The sequence below is a fragment of the Mauremys mutica genome, chromosome 4, assembly GCF_020497125.1.
Source record: "Mauremys mutica isolate MM-2020 ecotype Southern chromosome 4, ASM2049712v1, whole genome shotgun sequence".
Lineage (NCBI taxonomy): Eukaryota > Metazoa > Chordata > Testudines > Geoemydidae > Mauremys > Mauremys mutica.
This window is the reverse complement of record NC_059075.1, coordinates 85,080,283-85,105,248: the sequence shown is the minus strand read 5'-3', so window position 1 is coordinate 85,105,248 and position 24,966 is coordinate 85,080,283. Positions and strand designations below refer to the sequence as shown.

Below are 24,966 nucleotides of genomic sequence, written 5' to 3'. Positions count from 1 at the left end.
TCCATGGATGCTTCACCAGAAGAGGACGAAGTGAAGAAAGCCATCAACCAGCTGTCAAGTGGCAAAGCTCCAGGATCAGATGCCATACCAGCAGAGGTGTACAAAGTCGGTGGACCTGTGCTGCTACGAAAACTCACTGAGCTGTTTCAGTCCTTCTGGAAGCAGGGATCCATTCCACAGGAATTTAGAGACACGTCCATCGTGCATCTCTATAAGAGGAAGGGCAATCGCCAGGTATGCGACAATCACTGTGGAATCTCGCTGCTCTCTACAGCGGGGAAAGTTCTTGCACGGGTTCTGTTGAACCGATTGATCACTCACCTGGAGCAGGGCTTACTGCCAGAATCACAGTGTGGCTTCCGCAAGGGACGTGGGACTATTGACATGATCTTCGCTGCACGTCAGCTACAGGAGAAATGTCAAGAGCAGAATCGTGAACTCTACACAACTTTTGTGGACCTCACGAAAGCGTTCGACTCTGTCAGTTGCCAGGGCCTGTGGAGGATCATGTCGAAATTCGGCTGTCCAGACAGATTCATACGATTGGTAAGTCAATTTCATCACGGTATGATGGCTCGTGTCCTAGATGACGGTGAAACATCTGAGGCCTTCCCAGTCACTAACGGCGTCAAGCAAGGGTGTGTTTTAGCACCCACTTTGTTCAGCATGATATTCTCTGCCACTCTGACTGATGCCTTTCAACACTGCACTGAAGGAGTAGGCCTGAAGTACAGAACTGACGGGAAACTATTCAATCTGAGGCGACTGCGTGCCATCACCAAGGTGAAGGAAACTGTACTTTGAGACTTTCTCTTTGCCGATGATTGTGCTCTGAATGCTAGTACAGAGCCAGAAATGCAAGCCAGTATGGACAAGTTTTCATCTGCGTGCAACAACTTCGGTCTCACCATTAACATGAAGAAGATTGAGGTCATGCACCAGCCAGCTCCCCACGCTCTGTACTCAGAACTGTCCATCACTGTAAATGGACAGAGACTTCAGGCAGTGGACTACTTCACGTACCTGGGCAGTACCGTTTCTCAAGCAGTGTCAATCGATGATGAAGTAAACTGCAGAATTGCTAAAGCCAGCTCTGCATTTGGCCAATTGCGCTCCAATGTCTGGGAACGTTGAGGGATCAGCCTACCAACGAAGCTGAAGGTCTACCGAGCAGTGGTGCTTCCAACTCTGCTGTACGCCTGCGAGATGTGGACTGTCTATCGGAGTCATGCACGAAGGCTCAATCACTTCCACATTTCCTGTCTGCGAAAGCTTCTAAAAATCAGATGGTAGGATAAAGTGCCCGATACTGAAGTCCTTACCAGAGCCAGTCTGCCGTCAGTTCACACACTGCTGATGAGAGCCCAGACCAGATGGGCTGGAAATGTCGTGAGAATGTCAGACGAGCACATTCCTAAACAGCTCTTCTACAGAGAACTCACCCAGGGAAAGCGCTCCCATGGAGGACAAAAGAAACGGTTCAAGGACACGCTGAAGACCTCTCTGAAGTCCCTCGAGATCAACACCACCACATGGGAAACCCTCGCACTGAACCGTCCAGCATGGCGCAGCCTCATTCACACAGGCAGTAATACCTCTGAGGTGAGGCGTACTGCTGAGGCTGAAAGAAAGCATGAGCTGCGCAAGTCCAGAGCTGCCCGCACATCATCGACAGTGCCATCACATGTCTGCCCGACGTGTGACAGGACGTTCCACGCCCGAATCGGACTGATCAGTCATCTTCGGACGCACAGTGCCCGGTCATCGAACGAATGAGTTGTTGAGGTCTTCATCGACAACGATGGACGAACATCACATCATTCTGGATGCAGCAATACTAATAGGAATGTTTGCCTTGTTGAGAGCCAAGTAGTAATTAAATATCACCGGTGAGCTCTGAGATTACCAATGGGACATTCATCAGGGAGCTTGCATCTACTCAGCTGGGAAGTGAATCTTTCCTGGACTCTGTCAGGGTGGCCAGTGTACAGTTTCATGAACTAGGGGAACAAGGTTCCTCCAGAATCACTACAATTATTTCAACATCACCAGTGTGAATGCTGTGGTCAGGGAAAGATGGGGTGGTGCCAGAATAAGGATGTTTGCCCCATCTAGCCTCACCACAGTTCAGGAACCCCATTGCTTCAAATCCAGCTACTACTTCCTGCAGAGCAGGATACACTTGATGGCCTTGCACACTTGGATGCCATTGGCCCCCACACTGTGGATTTTTCCAGTTCTGAACTGATTCCCCACTGGTCAATAGCAATGTACCTGTGCAAAGTTCCACAGCACGCTCACCACTCGCTTTTACACTGCCAATGCTGCTGTAACGTCTCTGCACTGCAGGGCTGGGGCAAGCTCGGCACACAGATGCAGGAATGTGGGCTTTTGCATCCAAAAGTTCTGCAACCAATGCTTGTCATCCCAAACCTGCATTACAATGCCACCCAACAATCTGCGCTCATTTCTCAGGCCCAGAAGCTCCTATTCACCATGTGGAGTTGCTGTGCGAAGGCCAGCAACCACCTAACACTTTTATTCACTGTGTCCATCATCCACTCATCATCCGTGAGAAGCTCATCTTCCTCCTTGCACACTTGGTTGTAGTTGTACATGCTGAAGTTTCAAAAAGTGGCATGTAGGAATTTTAAAAGTGGTATGAAAATTATGGGACGGAAAAAGAGAGATTGAGGGATTTGACCTGGCTGACTTGCTGGTGTCCCTCAGCGCACTGTGAAAATGTCCCATGAAGCATAGCGCTGGATGGTGACGTGAGGTACACTGGTATACCTACCGTATCGTCTATTGACCCAACCAGCTGTGGTGAGGACACGCAGTGCCGACACAAGCACCCCACATGCCTGAGCGATATAAAAAAGTTGGCAGCTCTAAACTGATGTAACTTATGTTGACCAAACTGTAGCACAGACACAGCTTCAGTCTTTCCTGTTCAATTTTTTATAAATAAAATCAATGGAGCAGGGACTTGAACCTCTTACATCCTAGAGTGGCCTAACCACCATTCTATAGAGTTATTTTCTTGCTAGGTCCATGGCACAGTGAATAGTCCTTGGGCCATGGTATAGTTCTCCTGGCAAATTTCCCTGTGTAGACAAGCCCTTATGAAGCTTGGCATGTTACTATACTCAGAGAAATGGACTAAAAGCTTCATTTCCACTTCCTTGTTCTGTGGACACAGGGGCTTCAGTCTAGAGGGCTGTCGAGCCAGCATTCTTTCACAAGCACTAAAATAAATGTATTTTAAAGAACTAAAAAGCCCAAACGCCAGTATACTAAACAGATACACTTGATCAACATGGCACAAAATTGCAGCAAAACCACAAATCTGAATAAATAAGTATCAATTTTATTGAATCATGAATAATTTAAGACTGGTACAATCATCAGCTTTATTTTCCATGACACTGGGGTGGGGGCCATGATCTTAAACAGACCATTTGCAAATTCCAATCCTAAATGACAACTGAAAATTAAATAGGGAGGGGAACAGATGGCAAACATCATACCGTACACAAAATACTCAATTCCTAGTTTTCTCTTTAAAAATGGCTAGAAAAAATTCATCAAAATGCAGCACTTTTAATCAAATATTTACATTTCTATGTTACAGTGAAAAAATGTACATCTTATAGAACATATTTCATAAACTGTTCCACTGGAAACAACTAGATCAAAACAGCAACCTTCCATTTAATATCCACAAAGACTTTTTTTTTGTTTTTTGTTTTTCTTGAAAGAATTGCCACATTTAGACAAGATTCAATACACATAATATCGAAGTTAAGCATCAACAATGAAATAGTTTTTTCTTCCAAAATGTACAAAAAAAAAAAAAGCTAGCCAAACCCACCCTCAACTAAAACTGTCTCCATGTTTCAGTTATGGCCTGTACAATTCTTGGCAGTTCTGAAGGAAAAGAAATGGTTTAAGCTTCCAATTTATAACTCAACATGAATGTTGCATAGAATCTTGTGTTTTTTTGTTTTTGTTTTTTTTTTTAAAAAACAAGCCAACTTTGTAGAAAAAAAGGCAAAAAAATTGGAAGCATTTTGGACAAAGCCTTAAAATGAGAACAAATTAATGAAAAACAAAGTTTACTAAACTATAGTGAAATCAGGATGAAGATAAGAAATGTGCATAACAGGTAACCCTGCTTCCCGAAGTTTCAGAAAGGACACTGAGTTTTGTGAAGACTAAAATGACTAACCTACTCAAAGTCGCCTCCTTTACAGTACCCCAAATTGTTGTCAATCAGAGAGGAGCAGATAGATAGAACCCCTTTCCTGCATCTGAACACAGGATTAAAAACAAAAAATTATCTGACAATTTCAAATGTATTTGTAGGGTTCAGTTAAAAGTTTGCTGAGAAATGCTGTGATGTTAAGTCAGTTTAGGCTCTGTCCTGCAAACCGATCCACCCAGGCACAAGGGTCTACTTGCATGGGATCAGTCTCAGGTTCAGGTATTCAGTCTCTATCCAGATTCACAGTAGTAGCAGGTAAAGTCAGTGCTGGGAAGCAGAATTGTCAGATTGCTGAGAAATGAATCACTCTAACTCATCAGCACGCGCTGCATATGATTCCATATAAGTGTAGCTCATTTTACAGTAAGAAGATCTGGTTTAATAAGGTTGGTTGAGTAACACTTTGCCTTTCATTTAAATGATACAATCTAAATTAGAGTTCAGCGAGGTTAAAGCAGTGATACCAGCTCAGGGGATTTTCCCCTCCCCGTCATTAAAATATTTTACTTATTCTTTTACAATTTCTTTTTTGAAAAAGATCAACAAGACTTGAAAGCTGTAATGGGAGCCGATTCACGACCAGCTCTCATTGGATAAAGACAAAAAAGTAACTACAGTCAAGTCACAGATAGTAGAAAGTCATGAGGGATAATAAAATTATCCATTCAAACTGAGTCACAGAAGCATGAACTTGTGTCTGTTACATTATTTTAAACCCAGAAGGATTAACAAGCTCTTAAAAAAAAGTGTTTGTAATAAGTTTTCTACCTGTACACTGAAAAAAACAGCAATCGCTTTTCTGTAGTTTAGTAGCGATGGCATTTTTCATCATAGAAAAGCTTTTATTTTTTTTTCTTGCATTGAATAAACAGCTATCCAATGACCTATTAGCTGCAGATTGATATGAACCTGAAAGGTTATCTCATTTCCCTCCTTTTGTTACCGTCACATTTAAACAAAATCTAATATTTCACACAAACAATATTCACAGCAAATTTGTTGTTATATTCCAAGAGATGACTTCTTTAGCCCTGTTTACTTACATAAAACCCCATAATATACAGCACTAATGTAATTAATACAATTAGTACAAAATAAGTAAGGCATCGCTTTAAAAATTCAGCACCGAAATAGAGCTGGAAAGGCTTGTACAGATCAATGTTGAGGACTGCGGTTCTTGCTGAGTACAGCCTGAGACAGCTGATGTGTGGTGGCTTTATTGAACGTATTTGCTCCCAAGGAAAGGAAAGTGCAATTCTTTGTGAGGTGTTCTTGCTCCTCAACAGAAGTACAAGCCTTAATACTGAAACTGTATTGTGTGCGTGTGGAGAGGAGGAGGAGAAATAGAGAACCAGGTTCACAGCTCAGCCATAACCCATGAGCAACTTTTAAACTTTAAAGAGATACTACACACACACACACACACACACACACACACACACACACACACACACACCGCCCCTTTTAAGACCTGGATAAGACAGTTTTGATGAACTGCCAAAACACTACTTTCTGCTATTTAAAAACCAAACAAGACTAAATGATGTTACCAGAGTAGCAGCAGACTGCCTGCAGAGCTGAGCTTTAATGAACCCCTTTTGCAGTTGTAATGGTCAGAGAGAGAAATCCCTGACAAAAAAGTCTTAGAAAACAGCTATAAAATTCTAATACAAAGGGTAAAAACTGAAGGCCTGACTATACCCTAATTGGGTGAAATTCACCCCCATCCATAGGGTGAACAGAGAACCTATGCGCCTATGAAGTTCCACTTAAGCGATGGCATTTAAATGCGGCATAGGCCCTGTGCAGAGGAGTGAATTTTGCTCACTTACACCAGTGTAAAGCAGGAGTAGCTCTACTACAGTCAGTGGAGTTTTACTGGTGTAAGAAAGAGGAGAATCAAGCCCTGAATATCAAACAGGTACTTGGTGTTTAAAATTCTGTAGGATGGTTTGTTACACAGTGTTTGAAAAAAAACCTGATTTGTTTAGACTGTACATATATTTCTATTTATATATCTGTAAATCTCTATAAACACATGGTGAAATAGAGGAAAGCAAGCCAAGGTCTCAGACTGGCAAGAAGAGCAGCTTTTTTTTATTTTAATATTTACTTTAAATTTCCCTGTCTTGCAGCTTTGCCTTTTATGGACCATTATTACCAAGGCAAGCAATATATTATAGCACCAGAACTATCCGCAGCTAAGGTTAGTCTGCAAAGCTGATTAGTAGAAATCCAGCCCTCACCCAAATGTGTTTGGTCAGAAGCAACATAGGCAATAAACATCCCTCCCCTCTCCTTCTGGACAGTACATGGCACAATGCTGTTTGTTTCATAGCTGTGAAGTGTTTTGTTTTTTTAAATGTCTTCAGTATCTTAGGCATGAGGGCTTACAGTAACTAAACAGAACAAAACAAAGACATAGTGCAGTTCTTATCATTGTAAAAAGAAAACAGTACAAAAGTTGTTTGGGTTACCTGCACCCACATTCAAGACTGACTCAAATAAAGTGTCTTGTTCTTGCAGCTCTAATACTGAGACATCTGCCCAGTCCAGTAACAAGTCATCTTCATTAGTTTGTGATAAAGAGTCTTGTAAAGTAGGAGAGGGACAGTGGGAAACCGCCTGTTTTCTGTCTGCTGAAGATCACAACGTCGACTCCAAGGATGAGTCAAGGATGTCATCATGATGGCTGTTGCTGTTGGAGTCGCTGTCATAACTCTGGGGGCTCGAATAGTTGGCTGCCTCTTGCAGTCTCATTAGCATGTTCATCTAAGAAAGCGCGGAAAAGGGCTAAGGGTTATTTGTCTGCTGAGACGAAAGAATCTTAATACTATAAAACAGTCATATTTGCACTCACATCACTCATGTGAAACCAGTGCAAGAGAGAGGGGAAAACTGGGATATTTATTTCCGAGACTCTCAAACTGGATACCCAATGTAAAGCAATTCTCACAGCACTCCGTGAGATGGGCAGTTGTTATTACACTCCTCCTATGAGAGACTGAAACGCAGAGCGGTTAAATGACTTGTTCTAGGTCACACACAAAGTCAGTGGAAGAGCTATAAAGATTCCACAGCTCCTTATTCCCAGCCACTCGCACTAACCAGTGTTAATATACATTAACTAGAATTCTGTATTTCTAGAAACAGGTCAGAAAAAGAGATCTATTAAATTAGACAACAGATGATAACATCTCTGTGAATGTGTGCATAACATAGTGGAAATGTAAGGTGATTCTTCAATACACCCAACTTATTTTGGAGATGTACATGATTCCAAACAATAATTTAAGAGTAACAAGCAATTATTGCAATAACTGTTTTCACCAGGAAGAAAGCTGCATGAACTAGTGTTACCATCAGGCTTATATTAAAATGTGCATTAGCAAGCAAATCCAAAGCTTAAACTATTGTATATATTGTGTACAATGTTTAAAATCTTGGTTTCCATACACTTGCATGCTATTTGCTGATTAATAAATTAGACACCAATTATGTAAGCCTCAATTTTCACGCAGCAACTGAACCAGAAAAACAGCTCAATATCATAGTTGACATGGCTATCATGTGATCCTGGCCGGGCAGGTTAGGTCAAGAATTTCCACAACATTATATTAATGTGTTCTATTAAATAATGTATTTGCATACTTTATATATACACACAAACACCAGAAAAATGCAAAAGGCATCTAGTTTATTGTGCAGAGTTTTACATGAGGTGGACGAAATTTCCTTCATATTCTTATAGCCATTTCAGCTACACTCTCACAACTAGGAGATCTGAGTATTCTCCTTCATTGTATCTGGCAGAATTACACCTGACACTGGTCTCCTGTGGTAGTGCATTCCACAGGCTGACTGTCCTCTGTGGCAAGAAACATTTCCTTGTAATTCTAAAACATTTAACACTCTTAACTTGTCACTTACTCTTTCACTCCTATTTGTCTTTCCCCCTAGCAAGTACAGTTTATCCTAATTAGCTCTGGAGCTGTAGATGAGAGAACTCACCAGAGGATCTCCTTCAGCATCACTCGGGGGAACTTGTTTGCTAGTTGAACCATCCCGTGGCATTGAGTACCCATCAAATCCAACATCTTCAGGCCGCAGCTGCAGCAACGGAGGCCACTCGTGGTGCTGTGGGGTGGCTGCCCAGGGATACGTGTCCATTACCCATTTGGCTGGATCCTCCCAGGGAGCTCTCCTTCCATACAACTAGAAAACAAGAGCAAATGCATCTCTTAACATATGTCTGTAATATAATGGGATCTACTACTTTAGTCTCATCAAAGTGAACTTTTGTGTCATGGTTCTCCCAGTGTAGAAAACACTCTGAATGAAGGCTGGCCAAACAGGGTGTGACTTTCATCCTTCTTACTCTGACTTTGAAGTTCTAGCTATGTAATGGTAACTGACTCAGAGGAGGCTGAGCATTTCCTTTGAGACCACAAACCCTCTTAATCTGCCATCAACTGGGGAGAAAGGGAACCTGAGAACAAACAATCTTGCTTCAGACATTGAGTGCACCACTTCTCTGTTCCTATTTCTTTTGGACTAAATAAGCAAAATTCAAAATCCAAGTCACTAGTGTACACATCCTGCCTGCAGGAGGATACCAAATATTTGCTTTCAAAGTCACCAAGAAGTTGCAGTATGTTGCTAGAGCATACAAGTGTAGCTGCTCAATGCCTTTAATCAGAAACTATGGGGATGAATGCCAAAGAAATACTTTTGGAAGTCAACGGACTTTTGGACTTTCTCTGTGCTCACACTAGCTAGAGTGCCAGCAGAACCTGGCTCTGTGTGATCAGCCTCGAAACACACACACCTCCAGAAAGGTGTTTTGATTTGAACATAATGGTCAGGAAAACACAGCCAGTGCGGCTGAGTTATAGCATTTGTTTTATTTTTAAATAAACGCTCTTTGATCTATTCTCTTAGTTTTCATTAGATGAAAACTCACTGTTGAGCCAAATGGGTTGCAAAAGCAGACGCCAAATGAAAAGAGATCTTCAGGTTTTCACTTCTGCTATAGGGCGCTCTAGGCTGACTGCCCTTCAGGAACTGGATTTCAGTAGCTGCTCTTTGTTACTTGAGCTCAAAGGATTTATACTCCCCTTTATGGTGTACAGTGATGAGTGAAGCAATAAGACACAGTAGGAGGTCACGGTTGTATTATGAGAACATCTGAATGCCTTTGATCCACGGGGTATAACTCAGTGCTAACCCTCACCCCAAATCCCTTTATTGACATTAAGAACACTTTTTATGATGAAGGCAAATGTGTTTCCACACACGGAAATGGTTGATGTTGGTATTTTAGAAAGCTGAAAAGCAACCGAGCTGTGAGATTCTCCCAGATTAATCCCAACGCTCTCATTTTAGATTATTCTCCAGACATCTGAACAAAGCCTCAACCCAAGAATGTTTACAATACAGAATGCAAAAGTAAGCCAAAAAAGGATATTTAGCCATGAACCCATTCTCCCTAATGCTCTTAGAAAGCTCAATTGAAGCCGAATTCCTGAAGTCCTGGCACCTACATCCTCAGTCAGCATTCTGTCTCTCAGAGTCTATCCCCACCCAACATTGAGTTTTTAAATGTATTTTTCCAGAAAATAATTACAGTCTTGAACAGACTTCCTCACAACCAACCAAGACATAAAGTAAAATATCATTTTGAGATTAATTTGTTGGTTTTCATATCATAGTCTGGAAAGTAGCAATGATCGACAACCCCATATATTAAGCGCTAATAGGTGAAACTGGAGAGGAATGAATGAGGAAAGAGACAGAGAGACTAATACACCAGTTCCACACACTAACTTCAGTGCAGTTATTCCCAATTTACACTGGGATAAGTGAGGAGAAAAATCAAGACCACAGATTTTCCATGCATTTCTGGACAAACATACTCCTCTGACAATTTTGGAAACGAAAGACTTAAAAATATCTGAATGAGAAAGCTACTTCATAACTGTCACAAAAGCTGTTCCGTGACTAAACAGCTCCTATAAAGAGGAAGTACCTTTCCTTTAGCAGAAGTGGTGAGGATAAAGGGATTTGCCAACTTTTTCAGAGCTCAAGAATAGCTCAGTTTCCTCCAACTTCCACCCACTTATCTATCATTGAGGCTGCTGGCCAAGTAGGGCTCGTTAGGGCAAACTCAGAAGCCTATCAGTGCTATTTCTTATATTGGTTATTACTGTCGATGGCACTGGGAGCAACAGACAACTACTCCCCTCCTAGTCCAGCATGCTGCCTCCAGAACAATCCAAAAAGAATGGTCCTGTCGAAGAAAAACTCAGTTCTCGCTTTTTGTTTGGGTGCAGCAAAACCAAATACTTAATTTCTCCAGTAATTACCATGGAGGGAGAGAGTGCCATAGGACACAGGGTCACCCCAGTCCTGGACAGGTCTCTCAACTGGTAAACAATCACAGCAAGCCTTTATACCTTTTACAGACAATTTCTAACAATAATACAGACAGTAAAAAGCAACAACTACATTTTGTTTATACATAGCAAAAAGGCTTATCTTATTTGTCTCAATCCTAGAAAAAGCAAGCCTGCATTTTGGTTAGTGATTGCAAGGTCGTAATAACTTTGTACACAGTTCCTGTCCTGTCGCCTCGCACTATCTTTGCTCCTACAAGTCTTACGTCATTAAGGTTACAGTATGGCCTGACTCTTGCTAACTAACATTCATTAAGATTTCTTCAAATCCTTGTTAATTATTTACTGGCTTCCACAGTCCCAACCAGTGGCCTGGTTAGAGAATCAAATGTAGTTCTCCTGGATGCCGATGAGGAGTGTTAGCACCAACTATGCACCAAGACAATAGTGTCTGAATGCCATTAGCTATGTGGAAGAAACAGCACAATGATTAAAATAAGCTTCCAATGAAACAAATGTGCTTACTGAGATTAATGTACTTAAAGGGAACATCATTATTATCTGAGAAATGTTTTCTCAAATTTTTGCTTGTGTTTGTGATGGTGAATTAGATCAGGAAGATTAATAGCCAAAGCCCAGTTCTGTTACTGATTCTGCAGACTGAAGGAACATCACAAAAATAGACTACTCATGGAGTAAGGCACTACTCAGTCTGAGTAAGGGTGGCTGAATGGTGCCCTGAATAAATACAGAAAGAAACACAACAAACTCCACAGAAACATCACATAACAGGAGACTTTGTTACAAAGATACATATATAGCAAAACAGACTAATTCCTTCCTGGAAGATTCTGATCCTACCAAATTATATGAGCCAAGTGGCTTATTCCACTGGAGCCACTGAGGAGTTTAAAGTTTATGTGCAATGGTGGTGTATATAAATATAGATTTTTATGTATATGGCAGCAAAGTGCAGATTCAGAAATTATGCAATGATTAATTGCTTTAAATGTTAACATTTATTCCATTCTGAAATTATGCCCAAGTGATCAAATGAGTTGGCACAGTTGTCCAGTAGGTGGTGCCAGTCAGTCTTAAATCCATCTTTCCCTTCCCAAAAAGAAAATATTCTTCATAATCATTTAGTTAGGTTTCACTGTAAGTTGTGGTAAACTGGATCTACTATTTAAATCTGTTTCCCCAACATATGGAACATTCATTACAGCTGCTAAGAAGTGGAGAGATTTGTAAACTCTACATAAGGCTCCTGACTACTGAAAAAGACAAATGTTTCCATTAATTCCTAGTCCAGCTCTGAAAAATAGTTATATAGTAAGTGCATTTCCTATTTAAGTAACTACCATATCTCCAGTGTGCTACCAAACCAGTGTACTAATAGTATTACTCTATGATCTGAAAGCAGATGCTTTAAATGAAACAGGCAGAAGGCTGGGGGCAGTAAAGATGAGGGAATCTGCAAAACTGAATGATTTTAAGACAACAAAAGAAGTTAGAAGGAGAGTAGGATGTGAAATTAGGATATGGGATTGGCTGCAATAAAAAAGGATTATGATGGTAGGGATGCTCAGAAGACAAAGAGATAAGATGCCAAAGAAAATAATGCAAACACAACCAAAGTCAGACAGACCTAGAGGCTGATCACCAACTAGATGGTGGGACATTGTATGCAAGGACATAACAAGGTTTGGCTTAATGAGCCATAGATAGGAATGAATGGCAATGTTGTACTTCTCCCTGTGTCTGCGAATATGCTTTGGGATGAAAAGAAGAAAAACATATCTCCAGCAAACTCAGGACAGAAACTAACGTTTTCTTCCTGCAACCCTTGCAGATGCTCACCCTGCAGAGTGACTAGGAATGTTCCCCCTGTGCATATTAGAAGGTGGCAGTTCCTAGTTAACATGCACAAGCGCCAAAGATAAAGCATAAAAGCATGTACCAGACTGGCAGGAAGCAGGCATTCTGGGACCTCCTATTTGCTCTAGCTGTGGCCTATAACAAGAACAGGAGGGAGAGAGATGGATTTTCACACTTTCACATCCCTGCTTTAGGGTACAGAGCCAAAATCAAGACTCAGCAAGTTCAATGGGAACAGTCGCTAAAAGGATCCACTTGGCCCACATGCCTTTCACCCACAATGTGTCTTTAAATAGCAATACAAACACAGTATTAATTCAGGCCATGTCCAGCCCCATAAATCACAGGGACTGGACTGAAATCAGGACTTCGCTGTTCCTTTCTGATAGTGGTTCCACGTAACAAGATGTGTTCAGAAAGGAGCACTTGTGGGTATGGGGGAAAGACAGATGCCAGAGTCAAATATACATTTCTAGCACCATTTTTTTCCACAAGAACACATGGGTATAAATTGGCTCTGAAAATGCGGGCTGGGAAGTAGAAGAGGATTTCTCACCCTCTGAAGAGCGAGGTTCTGGAAAAGCTGCTCAACAGGAGATGTGGGGGTAAACAACTTAATTAGTTTTGAGAGAGACCAGGACACATTTATGAGTGTGATTGTATGACAGGGTTGCTTGTGATGGTGAAGGGCAGGACTCAGTACCTCTGGGGCTCACTTCCAGTTCATGCCTTATGTTCCTAAAAACTCATGCTTCAGGGCTTCAGCTGGCCACCTGCATGGGTCAGGAAAAGATTCTCCACCCCCCATTCCTCAAATGTATTCTGAAATGGCCACAGCTGTAGAGGGGACCAGGATGTGCCAAGGCTCTGAGGCAGCACTGAGCTTTCTGTCTCTCCTGTGCTTGGCTGGCTGGTTCATGCTCAGGGTCTGATTGTCATAAGTGGGGTGCAGAAGGAATTTCCCCCAGGTCAGTTTGTCAGTGACCTTAGGGTTTTTTCACCTTCCTCTGCAGCATGTGGGTGTGGGTCACTTGCCAGGATCATCTGGGATTCTCTCATTTAATCATTTTCCTGCCACTGCAGAGGCTGTGGACACTGGTGATCCTTGTGGCATGCAAAAGTCTAGTCTCCTGTAGGCTTTAATACTTTGTTCTAATTTCGGTTGTTGGGTTTAGTGTGCAGGTGCTGGGTGGCGCTGGTGGTCTGTGCTGTACAGGAGGTCAGATTAGATGACCTGATGGCCCCTTCTGGCCTTAAACTCTGTGACTATTACAACAATCTTGTCTATTTTCTGAGGCTTGCAGTCATAATTCATATCCTCAGACACAGGGAAACAAAAGTTTGGAGTAAGCTGAGCCATTAAGTAATATAATTAAGCTCAACATCATAAGGGTTTCAAAAGAAATCAGGAAGCTAGACAAAAAGACACTGAAGCCAAAAGCAAGGAAATGGAAACCCTTAGTCTTGGTAAGCGACTGTAAGGGGCCATAAATAGCATGCACAACCAAAACAAAAACAGGAAGGAGGAAGGTTTGACTATTCTCTCTTCATTTTTCAAATGCTCCAATGCTTTACACAACTCTGATTTGAATCACTCAAGGTACAGTAGAGGCAGCCTCGCAACCTATGTGAATATTGTGATCCCATTTTATTGATTAAAAAACTGAGGCACATACAGGTTAAGTCACCTGTCCAAAGACAAAAAGCTGTTCTACTGGCTCCCACTCTCCTGCTTTAAAGATGACCTGTAAAGGATATTTTAAGAAGAGATTGCGCTACCTGATTTTTTCCCCTTCTTTGGGAGGTACAAAGAAATTTGTTTTTTAAGTTCCTTTAGTCTGTTTGTTTTTTATCTTAGAAGTATCAGGAATATCAAATAAGCAAAGGGCAGAGATTATCACATACTTCACAGTAATAAATAAAAAATAATAATTGGAGATATACCAATCTCCTAGAACTGGAAGGGTCCTTGAAAGGCCATCAAGTCCAGCCCCCTGCCTTCACTAGCAGGACCAAGTACTGATTTTTGCCCCAGCTCCCTATGTGGCCCCCTCAAGGATTGAACTCACAACCCTGGGTTTAGCGGGCCAATGCTCAAACCACCAAGCTATCCCTCCCCTATAACTATTGTCTCCAATGTGCTCAAGGCCTCTAGGAGCTACCACAGTAAAATGATAAATAATAAAAGTTAATAATAAACAATATTAAATTAAATATTTAATATAAAATTAAAAGATAAATAATAAAAGTCTGGTCTTCTGTAGTTTGGACAAAAAATTTGTTGAGGGATTCAGGTGGGTAGTTGGAGCTTTTTCTCATCTTCAGCAAAGGGCCAGTTGTGTTGAATCTTTAACAGCAGCATTCTCTGCAGTGTTTTTCAGGCACTGGAGTTAAATGTATGTTAACAATTAAACCTAAGTTTTAGGCAGTACAACTAAAAATCCTTCTTCCTGTCAATTACTTTGTTTTCAGTCTATTGTGGTGTCATGACTTCACTAATTCTCCAGTTGCCACAGAATCAGTCTTCCAATACAGATGAGAACTGACTCTCTAATATAGAGATGACATTTCACCAGAAAAAATGCTACTATTTTATCATTTTTAAACACAAACCATTCTTTCTTTATACATCATGAAGTAGAATAAAAAGGAAGGTCACCATTAAGGAAAACTGAAACAATGATTCTTAACAAGTGTTACATGTAATTTTACTTTTCACTCTAAATTTTAAGGCCAGAAGGGACCATTAGGATCACTAAGGCCACGTTTACACTTACCTGCTGGGTCGACGCGGCGACTTCGACTGCTCGGAGTTCGAACTATCGCGTCTGATCTAGACGCGATAGTTCGAACCCCAGAAGCGCTAGTTCGAACTCCGGTACTCCACCGCGGCAGGAGGAGTTGCCGGAGTCGACCTTGGAGCCGCGGAGTTCGCTTCCGCGGCGTCTGGACGGGTAAGTAAGTCGAACTAGGGTAGTTCGAATTCAGCTACGTTATTCACGTAGCTGAATTCGCGTACCCTAGTTCGACCCCCGACCTTAGTGTAGACCAGGGCTTAGTCTGACCTGCTCCATAACACAGGCCATAGACTCTGGCCTAATAATTTCTGTATCCAGCGCATAATTTCTGTTTGAGCTCCAGTATACCTTTTAGAAAGATATCCAGTCTTGATTTAGAAACTTCAAGTGGCAGGGAATCCACCATATCCCTAGATTACATTTTTCCAACTCTCACTGTTAAAAATTTGTGCCTGGTTACTTGTCTGAATGTGTCTAACTCCAACTTCCAGCCATTAGATCTCATTATGCCTTTTTCTGCTAGATTAAAGAGCCATCTACTACCAGAAAACCCTTCCCCATGTAGATACTTGTAAACCATGATCAAATTATCTCTTAACCTTCTTTAGGATTAACTAAATAGATTGAGCTTCTCAAGTCTCTCACTATAAAGCATGTTTTCCTGACTTTAAATCATTCATGTAGCTGTTTTCTGAACCCTTTCCAATTTTTCAATATCCTATTTGAAATGTGGACACGAGAACTTCACACAATATTGCAGCAATGAACTTGCTAATGCTGTACTGGGAGGTGATGCCACCTCCCAACTCCTACTTGATAGTCTCCTGCTGATGCCTCCAAGGATCATGTTCACCTTATTAGCTATAGTATTGCATTGGGTGCTGGTGTTCAGCTGATTATCTACCATTGCTCCTAAAACCTTTTCAGGATACTGTCTGCCATTTTGTGTGACCTACATTCTTTGTTCCTAGATGTAGGACCTTGGTGTATTAAAACACACGTTCAAATGAGCTCACCTTACCAAGCAATCCAGATCAGATCTATGAACATGGAAAACCTAGGGTTGCCATCCCTCTTGGTTTTAATGTGACTGTGCTGATTTTTATTTTGAAAGTTGGGAGGGGCAGGGGAAGAGTACAGGGCCACTGACATCCTAAAAATTATCTTAGCCAGCAAAACATCTGTAAATTGTTCCATGAAATTTAAATGCAATGAGTTTGATTATTTTTAATAAAAAGCTTGTTCTGTGGAACAATTACTGTCAAACAATCACCCATAAAACTTTACTACCATTAATTAGATAAATGCCATGACACCCGGGTGAGGCAGGTATTTTATTATAACTACTTTGTGAATAGGGAATTGAAGTACAAAGAGATCAAGTTCTTTTTCCAAGGCCACACAGCAAGTCAGTAGCAATCTTGAACTGAATTGTATCTCCTGACTCCAACCCCCCTGCTCTAGCCATAGACATGCTGGCTCCCATAAAAGGTAAAAGTGCCAGTACTATCCCAGCTTTCTAAAACTGACGGAGAACCTGAATTTTTAATCAAATGCTAAGTGCAGGCAGTTCAATAACTCTGCTAAAATTTGAGTTAATCAAGGTTTATTTACAGACCCTGGAGGCACTGCAAAAAATTCAATCAATATTTCATCACCTGGACTGAGAAAAAAATAGACAAAGTGCCTGTGAGAACGATCCTAACATTTGTCCAATAAATCTCTCCCCATGCTGTTTAGTTTCTCTGCTGACAGATAGCTAAAGATTGCGAGTTCATTGGCCACTGTAAACATACTGCAAATTCACATGTAGTTTTAAGAAGGAAAATTAGGGATAATACTGTAAATGAATGCTTTCAAGCATGGCATTTTAGATGTGGGGTAACATTTTCAAACGTGCTTAAAAAACTTAAAAACCTAAGTCCCATTTTCAAAAATGGTTTAGGGCACTCAGAAGCCTAATTCTCATTGAAACTCAAAAGGGATTTAGGCTCCTAATGCCTAAATCATTTTTTAAAATTTTACCCTAAATCTCAAGTAGTTTCTAGAGGAAAGTGTTACTGTGGTTCTATTGCATCCGGTATCTCCTTGCTATTTAGACAGAAACCCTATTCAGGTTTCACATTTGACTTCCTCACCTGTAGTCCTTCTCTGACTGCCTCCAAAAGATATGGGATAATAGAGTAGTTCCACAAATCAGTAAACCAGACCCTAGAACCATCCACGTCTATTGGACAAGAGAGGAAGAGCCGTGGACCTGGAAGGGGAAATGAAAGTCTCATCATTAACATGGTTTGCAGCAGTCAATTCAAAAGCAATATCAAACACCAACTCTAAATTCTTTGGAGATTGTAACTTAAGAGGTGAGAAGAGACGTACAAATGTCAGCAGCTGCTCTTTTTGAGATAATTTGAAAGTCCCTGAATTACCTCAATACTGTATTGCATTCAAGAAGGAATCAATTACAGAGTTCACAAACAGAATTTTAAAAACTCCTTTATGTCTACAATCTATTTATTATGAACCCTTGGTACAGTTTTGCTTGATAGCATGGTCAGTCTAAAAATGTGGCTTTTATATATCATTTCCCCCCAGTGGATCTTTAATTCCAGCGGAGTATGAGGAATCTATCCTCTCAGGAACGCCAGGGGATGCTTTGGTGCTAGAATGCGAATTCTCAGTTCTCACCAATAGTAACATCAGAGGAACTGTGAGCCTCCAAGAATTTGTTGAGATGCTGCCAGACCTTGGGAATCCAGTCAATGATTTTAACCAGTTCTGCATTTCTCATCCTACCACTGATTTCTGTTTCAATTAGTTTTCGTCTCAGGAAACGACCAAGAAAGCCCTTGACTGGCTCAGTGTGGTTAGCACATAGCACCCATCTAAAGCAGAAGAAGAGAAGTGTCAGAGATTTACCTGTTATTCTAGAGAGTAGTAAAATGACAGGGTAGGTCCTGAGTGGGTTTTGTTCATCCTATCTAGCTGATATTCTCTTTATATTCTCAGCTAAGCAGTAGAACCATAACCATCAGGTAATTTGGCAACTTACATACAGTACCTGAAATTGTGGTGTAGTTGAAGGTTAGGTGTTGAGGATGTGGCCTGGTTCATTGTGCCAATAATGTAAGGACTATGAGAAAACATTGAACAAATCAATATTTGTAAGCTCATTTCTAGGCAATAATTCAAACACATTTAATAAGTAACTTTCAAATTAAGACCTTTACAACCTTAATATTCAGCTAGTTTTACTCCAGCCCCTAGTGTACCAGTGCAGTTTATCTGCAGGTATAACATTTTTGTGCCTGCAATTAATTGTGGGTGCAAAACTAACACCTCAAAATAGAGGCCATCACTGAAACTGGGTTCTTAATATTCAAGGGTTATTGTGTGTGATGAATACAATTTACCCAAATACTTTACTACATTTTTATTACATATATATATACACATATATACATTTTTAACAGTTCTACGCAACTAGACTCTGCGTACAGAATCAGTTCTAGCTGTCTCATCATAGTATCAAAAATTATCTGATACATGTTGTCTAGAATTTATTTTATTGATCGGGGTATAAGTCTGGCTCTGTGGAAGGATCTGTTTTAGGGTTTGAAGTGTGGGTCTAATATCCCATTACCATTTATGGTACTTGCAGTTCAGAAGCCCATTGAAGATCTCTCCTAGGGAGCTAACATGATGCAAATTGTCCAGAATGATGACAAGAGGCATATCCACAGCATTATTTTCGCTATTACATTGGTCAGCAAGGTTGGACAAGTATTGACGCAGTTCCTGCAAAGTATATGTAGAAGAGGAAGCTGGTTTTCATATTATTCCTTGGAAACCCAGTTAACAGAGAAAAACGATTTGCTATTTGACTGTTGGATTCAGTTCTAGAAATGCTCCTGATAAAGAATATAACATAGCCTGCTTTGCTTTAGTCACAAGAGGTCAGATTGTTCCAAGTGGAGTAATCATATGACTTCTACTTTTAACTTTTGTTTTAATCCGAATACTTTCGGGTGTTACAGACTCAGAGATGTACCAGGAGTTCTGTTTGGGAAGCCTATTTGGGTGTTGCCAGGGGGCATGGTCTGCCTTTTTGCTAAAGCACCTTGCACTACACTGTTTTGGCCATGCTACACAGAGCACTGAGATGTTTTAAGAACTTACTCATATCTCCGTATACTCGGTAAGCAGGCGAGAAAGTTGCAGAAGGAGCAGTGCACCTCAGCTGCCCATGCTTGCCATGTCTGATCACGTTCTTGCCATTCTGTCACTAACTACAGCACAGAGAATGAGCCTGGCCATGATGCTCATTTGCGGAGGCAGAAGTTAGATGGCTTGGATGATGGCATGAAAGAAGGATGAGTTCAGTGCCAATGCTGAACATTTGGGTGAGGTTGCTCTCATCTTCTCTAAAGTGTGCATTAAACGGGATGCCCCAAATTATATCAGTTGCTAGTGACCACATTTTCCAGCACTTTGCTCCAAAGAACTCTCTACTCCACCTGAGGCCATCACATACATAGGTTGGCAGGACAGCTTTGTTTTCTTACCTACAAACCTTACCAGAGGTATACATAGAAAAATGTTGCTGCTATTGTCTGTAGGCACATAGCCACTCTAGCTTTTATGTTAATACAATATAGAGGGGCATTATACTGTTACCTTTTTTTTTCAAGGCACCCAATAGCTCTCTCAAAGGTTTTACATCACAGTAGCTTACTGATATTTACTTAAAGTTTAACAGCTGAATCCCTCATTTCTGGAACATAGTAGCAGCGTTTCTATAAAGACACTTTCCATTTCCTCACCTTACTGGACTTATGATCCACGTTGAAGGTTGCAATAACTCCATCAGCCAGCTCTCTGCCCTCTCTAAGTACCATAAACTCAGAAAGACGATTTGCTAGGTACGTTTTACCAGTGCCACTTGGCCCAGACAAGATAATCCGTCTATGTTCCATTAAGAGAGAGACATATCGCTGAAGTATAGGCTTTGGAATCAGTGACTCAAACACCAGACAGTCCAAACTGTTCTCACAGATACCTGCATTTAGAAAATCATCATCATTCAGGAGATCCATACCTTGCTAAAGTTGCTAAAAGTTTTTTTTAAAGGGGTTTTAAACTTTTCTCTCAGTAGCAAAAATATCAGTTCCCATTGAGAAAAATGTATGTATTTCAACTACCAAGTTTAGACTAAATTAGAGCTAAAAGGTAAAAGAAAGCACTGTTCTAAAATAGAAAATCTGATTGTGTGTGTGTGAGACCCTGTGGCCAGTTATACCAGGAAACAACCCAAAAGCTTCACTCAGAAGTTGCAGACTCCACCCACACCAGTCATAAGCAGAACCTTCCCTACCCCAGATGAAGACTCCTCTCTACACTATAGCATCTCTTGTGGTAGAGAAGAGTCATGAATCAGTTAGTTATATTGAATGCAAAGTGTCTTTACTGGGACCAATCCTGGCTCTCTAGCTCACAGACTAGCCAACACAGCCTACGCTGCTTAAGTCCTGCCCTGGACTAATGGCCATAGATATAATTTCTGGTTCAACTATATGCCCATAAGCCATCTCCATTCTTTGGATTTCCTCCACCACGGAGCAGTGAAAGTTTATTTTGTCTATCAAGAACTGCTGGGTAAAAAGCCTGGCTTCCAGTTCGATTGTAGACAAATCTATTCACAGGCCATTTCATTGTCAAATACAGTCATGGAAAGAGATACATTTACCCAGAATTTAGCCATTTATTTTTGCTCTGCAAAACAAACCTATCTATCATCAAGTCCCCCTGCCTTCACCAAACATCCAAACCATTTGAAATTAAACTCCTTCTGTGTATTATGATAGACACAGCTTCAGGCATAAAAATTTCCATAGAGGAGCATTTGTGCAATGTCAGCAGTCACTTTAGGCAGAACTGGCTCAGGGCAAGCACATAAAGCTTAAAAATAAACTGAAGGAAGGGAATGTTAGCACATCAACGGCTGAGAGAATTGCTAGCACCTGACTGATTACTTACAAGATCAAACATTTGTATGCACAGCTCTATATCTGGAAGGTATAAATGAATTACTGGCTTCCCACAAATTGATTAAAATAGAATTTTTAAAATAAAAAAGTAAGTATATCATAAATGAGTCTACAAAGAACAAGTAAAGCTATTACAAGCTGAATATATAGCTTATTTAGTATGACAAGTTCTCAAGCAACATTTTCATTCAAATTGTACTATGGGGCTTTTAGAAGAATGTCTTGGTTCTTGGATAAACCTGAATAAACTGAACTTTTTCAGTATTTTTGTGATTATGTTTTTCCTACTTTACAGCTAATATTAACACTAAGGGCTTGTCTACTCTGTAGGATGATATGCTTCACAGGCATGTGATTTCTAAAGTGCACTAATGTGTTGCATATTCATTGGCCCGTGTAGACTCTGCTGGTGCACTTTAACAAAATACTGTTTCAAACAGTATTATGTTCAAGCATACTTCAGAAGTTTTAGTGCACACCAGCGCTAAATTACACAGGTGAGGCTGTGGTGGTAACTTAATGGTACTGTTGCTGTGTAGGGCCATGAAAGAGAAATTGATTCCATTCCTGGGTCCCTCTTTTTCATGACAGCAAGCCTGATCAGTTCTTTATGTGGTAGGAACAGAACATTTTCTGTTGCTTAACAGCACCTCTGGTTGATTAAATGAGCAGCACTGTCAGCCAATAAAGGGACTCCCATACAGTTCACCTCAGCTGGAAGGAAGTTGATTATGGCACAGATCTGAAGAGAGGGAGGGGACAGAATGAGTCACCAAAAGAAATATAGAAGATTTCCTTCCCCCCCCACCCAGCCAATTAAAGAAAGAAGGAAGGAAGGAAAGAACAAACGCAATGGAGTTCAAACGATGAATCCTGGGATCTTTTCTTGGTTCTACCTGTGACCCAACGAGGGACCTTTACTGAAGTTGATGGGCCCTGGTGGAGAAAGGTGCTAACCAATAAGAGTAAGGGTATCAGAGTCTGGCCCAAGGTGCATTCCGAATCCAGAATGAAATCTGCTGCAAGTGCAATTGTTATTACTACTATTACAGGACTAAGCAGATACAGTGATACTGAATTTGGGTACAGGCCCAATGTCCTAAAACTCTTCAGAGTCTAATGCTTAAATTAACAAATGTCACTGAAGAAGTAAGGTACAGGTGGCTTAAAGCGAGAGACAGGGAAAAAGAAATGTAATAAAACTTCTCCGATTCTCTGAGCTTCCTAAAACCATGGGCATTATCAGATATAATTGCTGAGAACTACAATGGATGGATCAAGTATAATTACCTTTGATAGTAACTGAGATGGTGTTGTTTTCGCCAACCAGATAGCCACAGGGCAGCAGTTCAGGTGTCTCGGCACTATTTGTGCGTTTGATTTCCCCAATGTTGTATCCCAAAACACTGTCTGAATTCAATCCTAGCTGACTCACTGGATCCACATGAATGATATATTCCTGGGGTGAAAAAATAACTTCTAAAATCTACTTGCCCTGAAGGTTGTATGTCACAATAACAACACACCACCACCACCACTTAGGTAGTGCTTTGCATTTTCAAAGTGCTATACAAACATTATCTAATTAATCCTCACAGCATCCCTCTGAAGTAGGATGGTAACTGTTATCTCTACTTTACAAACAAGGAAGTTGAGGTAGAAAGAGGTTAACTGAATTGCCCCAAGTCACACAGCACGTCTGTCTGAGCCAAGATTAGAATTCAGTGCTCCCTGGAGCCAAGCTTGCATTCAGACCAATATGCAAATCCAAGTCTCCATGGAGGGTGATAAGATATTGTAGTTAGATGTACTGTTAACTATGAAAACATTTATTATTGAGTGGGAAGATTCAAATACACAGTAAATTGTCACTGTTTACCTTAAATAACCGTCTAACAACCCCATCCAGTACATCCCATTTTGTCTTGCCACTGACTCCAATGCAGCCAATAAGGAAGAGGCGGGGTCTGGAATCCTAATGCATACAAATGTATTAATTAAAATGAAAAGAAAGCTAATGATGTGAGACTGTCCAAAGTAAATGATTTGTTTAAAATCCTGGTTTCTCTCTACCATAGTTGGTCTCTACTTTATAACATATGGTAAATTTTGAAAACCATACCAAAATCCTCCCTAGTCTACTGAATAGTCTTTGCAATGTTAAATGCACAATTAAAATAATGGTTATTAATATAGAGGGCCCTTAAAAGTCAATCCATCAGAAGTTTTAAATATCAGGAAGTAGAGCTTAGCAAGAAGAAGAAAATTATAGCCATTATAATCAGCAACTGAGATTGTGGTATCATATTTATTTTCTCAATAACTTTCAGATCAAATATGCTCAATTTACAAGTGAAAAAAGTTTCCCCCTCCCCTTTTCTGAAAACTGCACCGGGGATCTGAAAATCAAGTTAGATTCTTTGTATCTGTTGGCAATAAAGATTATACTAAGAGAATTTAGCTGACAATTTTGTCCATGACTGTCTAAGGGAGAATAGAAACCAACTTGTTTTGCAAAAACTGTATGGGATCTGCACTGCTAACAGAAGAAACAATAGTTGTTGTCATTAAAGACAACAGATATGACTCCAAGACACATCAGTGTAATAAGATACCGTTTCTATTTAATTACTTTTCTGATCATGAACACAGGTCTAGTCAAATAGAATTAAAACAAATCATTTTTATAGTTAATTTGCTTATGCATGGGTGCATCCTTGGTGAATTAATTTCCCCATAGAATTTATTCAAGTACATTTGGCATTTAATGGAAAGCAGATCTGTTGACTCAGCTGCATCTCCAATTATTTGATTTATCTTATGTCACCCTATATAATACATGCATGCGTGAGTGACACAAACTATTCCTCAAATAGGTGTTTATTAAGGAACAGCTACTTAAAGATTTGGTTTGATTGGTGCTCTGTAAATGCAATTTAGCAGATTTACACATGCACTACAAGTTTATTAAAAGGACTTGAAATGTGTTTGTTGTTTAATCAGTTTAAAATTAACCAGGTGTGTCTGGAGGTCAGGGGACAGAGGTGTTTAAGCCTGGAATAGTTTCAAAATGTGACCCTGATTTAAATGTAGACAATTTGGGGATGGAATGACAAACTTTGGGTCTCCTCAGACTGGATCCATTAGTTTTGCTGTTAGGCAGGCCACTCTTCTTACTGCCTATCTTAACAGAATGATTTGAATGCTAAATTAGTATGAGAACTGGAGAATTGCTAAAATAATTTTAAAATATTTGCCAAAAAAAATGCAAAACAGATATCAAGCAGTAAAGTCAGGAGTTCAGGATCAAGCCCCAACCCAGTTATGTTTCAAAGCTGAGGAGAGGGTGTAGAGGCCTAATATAGAACACAACTCACCTCCTTCCATTTAATTTCATCCTGAAAGTTAACAACTATTTTAACATGCCTGCCTCCTTCCTTCCGGGCACAGCCATCACCAGGGTCATCTAATAGCATGTCTGTGAATGGCAAACATCAACAGTCTCTTAATTTTACAAGACAGCATTGAAGAGCATTACACCAATATTTTTGTTACACTGTGACAGAACACAGCTTAGACCT

General features: G+C 40.5%; 1 protein-coding gene across 1 annotated transcript in view; it reads right to left on the bottom strand.

The window, feature by feature from the left end:
- Positions 1–3,348: 3,348 nt before the first annotated feature.
- The window catches only part of NAV2 (neuron navigator 2), a 674,749-nt gene continuing 653,131 nt past the window's right edge, over positions 3,349–24,966 (bottom strand). Inside the window, exons 31-40 of the mRNA XM_045013837.1 lie at positions 24,763–24,863; positions 23,265–23,360; positions 22,676–22,844; positions 20,162–20,397; positions 18,982–19,136; positions 18,400–18,471; positions 18,027–18,223; positions 17,477–17,595; positions 8,279–8,482; positions 3,349–7,039 (exon numbers count right to left, since the gene is read on the bottom strand). Coding sequence (XP_044869772.1) covers positions 6,914–7,039; positions 8,279–8,482; positions 17,477–17,595; positions 18,027–18,223; positions 18,400–18,471; positions 18,982–19,136; positions 20,162–20,397; positions 22,676–22,844; positions 23,265–23,360; positions 24,763–24,863 — 1,475 coding nt within the window. The 3' untranslated portion in view covers positions 3,349–6,913. The remainder of the gene's footprint in view (positions 7,040–8,278; positions 8,483–17,476; positions 17,596–18,026; positions 18,224–18,399; positions 18,472–18,981; positions 19,137–20,161; positions 20,398–22,675; positions 22,845–23,264; positions 23,361–24,762; positions 24,864–24,966) is intronic.